General features: G+C 34.4%; 1 protein-coding gene across 1 annotated transcript in view; it reads left to right on the top strand.

The window, feature by feature from the left end:
• Positions 1–1,392: 1,392 nt before the first annotated feature.
• The window catches only part of LOC106475220 (NADH dehydrogenase [ubiquinone] flavoprotein 1, mitochondrial-like), a 9,091-nt gene continuing 8,016 nt past the window's right edge, over positions 1,393–2,467 (top strand). Inside the window, 2 exon segments of the mRNA XM_022379394.1 lie at positions 1,393–1,446; positions 1,838–2,029. Coding sequence (XP_022235102.1) covers positions 1,405–1,446; positions 1,838–2,029 — 234 coding nt within the window. The 5' untranslated portion in view covers positions 1,393–1,404.

Raw genomic sequence — 2,467 nt, 5'->3', positions numbered from 1 at the left:
TTTGTGGTCACCCATTGCACTGTATCAGGTGATAACGTTCCTCCAGACTCTCCACCGCATTGTCACCCTCCTTTATTCAAGTGGAGTATGGGAGTCCTTACCACTCCACTTCCAAGCTGCTGGTGTGGTGGACCATGGAGGCACCTTCTACACAATAACCATTCAGTTACAGAGTAGGGCAGTGGTGTTCTGCAGGTGTAGATGACGTGATATCCTCCTGTTTGGGATAATCAATGAGAAAGGAATGTTTTGAAATAGTACCATAATCTCATTTACACTAATGTACAGTGTTCTGAAGTAATACTGTAATCTATATTGTACTAAGGTACATTGTTCTGAAATAGTACCATAATCTTCTTTAACATACAGTGTTCTGAAATAGTATCATAATTTCCTTTACTTTAACTAAGGTACAGTGTTCTGAAATAGTACCATAATCTCATTTACACTAAGGTACAGTGTTCTGAAATAGTACCGTAATTTCCTTCACATTAACATGTAATGTGCTGAAACAGTACCATAATTTCTTCCACAGTGAGATGTGAAACTAGTATCAATATTTTCATATCAGGAAAAAAATTAAAAGATTGTTTGAAAAGGAAGTTAACCATATGTAATTCTGTATTTTAAATACATTGTTTAGTTTAAACTGAGCAGTTTGATATCACGTTTTCACATTAAACTCTTATCAGGTATTTCTCGTATTGATTATGCTCTGTTCATCATGTTGGTTATGCTCTGTTCATCAAAACAAGATGAGTAGAGCATAACAAACAAAATTAATAGGTTGTAATCAATAGGATTAACAAAGAATAACCAACAAGATGAACAGAGCATAACCAACAGTCATAACCAGAGCCACAAGCATTCTTCCCAATCAGGCCAGCCTCATAAGCTTCCCGAATAGCAATCTGCATGTTAGATGCTTCATTATAGAACTCCCCACGGATGTAAATGTAAGCTGCATAAACAACAAGATGAACGGAACATAATAAACAAGATGAGTAGAGCATAACATACAAAATTAATAGGATTAACAATGAATAACCAACAAGATGAACAGAGCATAACCAAGAAGAAGAACAGAGCATAATCAACAAGAAGAACAGAGCATAACCAATACAAGAAGAACAGAGCATAACAAACAAGAATAACAGAGCATAACCAACAAAATTAATAGGATTAACAATGAATAACCAACAAGATGAACAGAGCATAACAAACAAAATTAATAGGATCAATATTAATCAATAGGATTAACAATGAATAACCAACAAGATGAACAGAGCATAACCAACAAGATGAACGGAACATAATAAACAAGATGAGTAGAGCATAACAAACAAAATTAATAGGATCAAAATTAATCAATAGGATTAACAATGAATAACCTTCGATGTTTTCATGCACCGAGGAGCTGGAGCATACATATGTGGAGAAGAAACAGTAAGATATGATCACAGAATAATCTATTGTAACTCAGTCACAGTTTGTTTCCCCTAAACTTGTAACACAGTAACTGATTTAGCAATATATGTGTCAGGTTTTTTTAAAACTGCAAGAAAAGTATAAAAAGCCATTTAACAGATTTTTAAACATTATATTTTCAACACCATCCATTTGCCGTTTGTGTGAAATTAAGTTTTAATTTTACTGATTTGAAATATACTTTGCTTTTCCCATTCTATAGATAAATGGATTTTTTAGGTGAAAGAATCTTTTATTGTGAAATAGCCCTATTTTTACATTAAAATACGGAAGGAATAATTAGTTTGTTTCAATATTTGATCAGATATAGGTGTGGTTTTCTATCACAGCTAAGAATTGTTTGTTGCAGGCCTTGATTGAATCTCTTGAAGGCAAGCAAGGAAAACCTCGTTTGAAGCCTCCATTTCCTGCTGATGTGGGTGTATTTGGATGTCCTACAACTGTCTCAAATGTTGAGACCGTTGCTGTGGCTCCTGCTATATGTCGCCGTGGAGGAGATTGGTTTGCTTCATTTGGTCGACCTCGAAATACTGGAACTAAGGTAAAAAATATATCATTTTACGGTTAATTCTGTATGACACATGATACTGATACGACATTAGTGTTATGTCAATGTATTAGAAGACAAGAGACACAACCTCAGTATTATATCAGTCTATTAAGAAGGTAGAGATACAACATCAGTTTTGTGTTGGTATATTAGAAGGTAGAGATACAACACCAGTGTTGTGTTGGTATATTAGAAGGTAGAGATACAATACCAGTGTTGTGTTGGATATATTAGAAGGTAGAGATACAATACCAGTGTTGTGTTGGTATATTAGAAGGTAGAGATACAATACCAGTGTTGTGTTGGTATATTAGAAGGTAGAGATACAACACCAGTGTTGTGTTGGTATATTAATTGGTAGAGATACAACACCAGTCTTGTGTTGATATATTAGTAGGTAGAGATACAACACCAGTCTTGTGTTGGTAT

This window comes from Limulus polyphemus, unplaced genomic scaffold (genome assembly GCF_000517525.1).
Source record: "Limulus polyphemus unplaced genomic scaffold, Limulus_polyphemus-2.1.2 Scaffold8246, whole genome shotgun sequence".
NCBI classification, from domain to species: Eukaryota; Metazoa; Arthropoda; class Merostomata; order Xiphosura; family Limulidae; genus Limulus; species Limulus polyphemus.
This window is presented reverse-complemented; position numbering and strand designations above follow the sequence as displayed.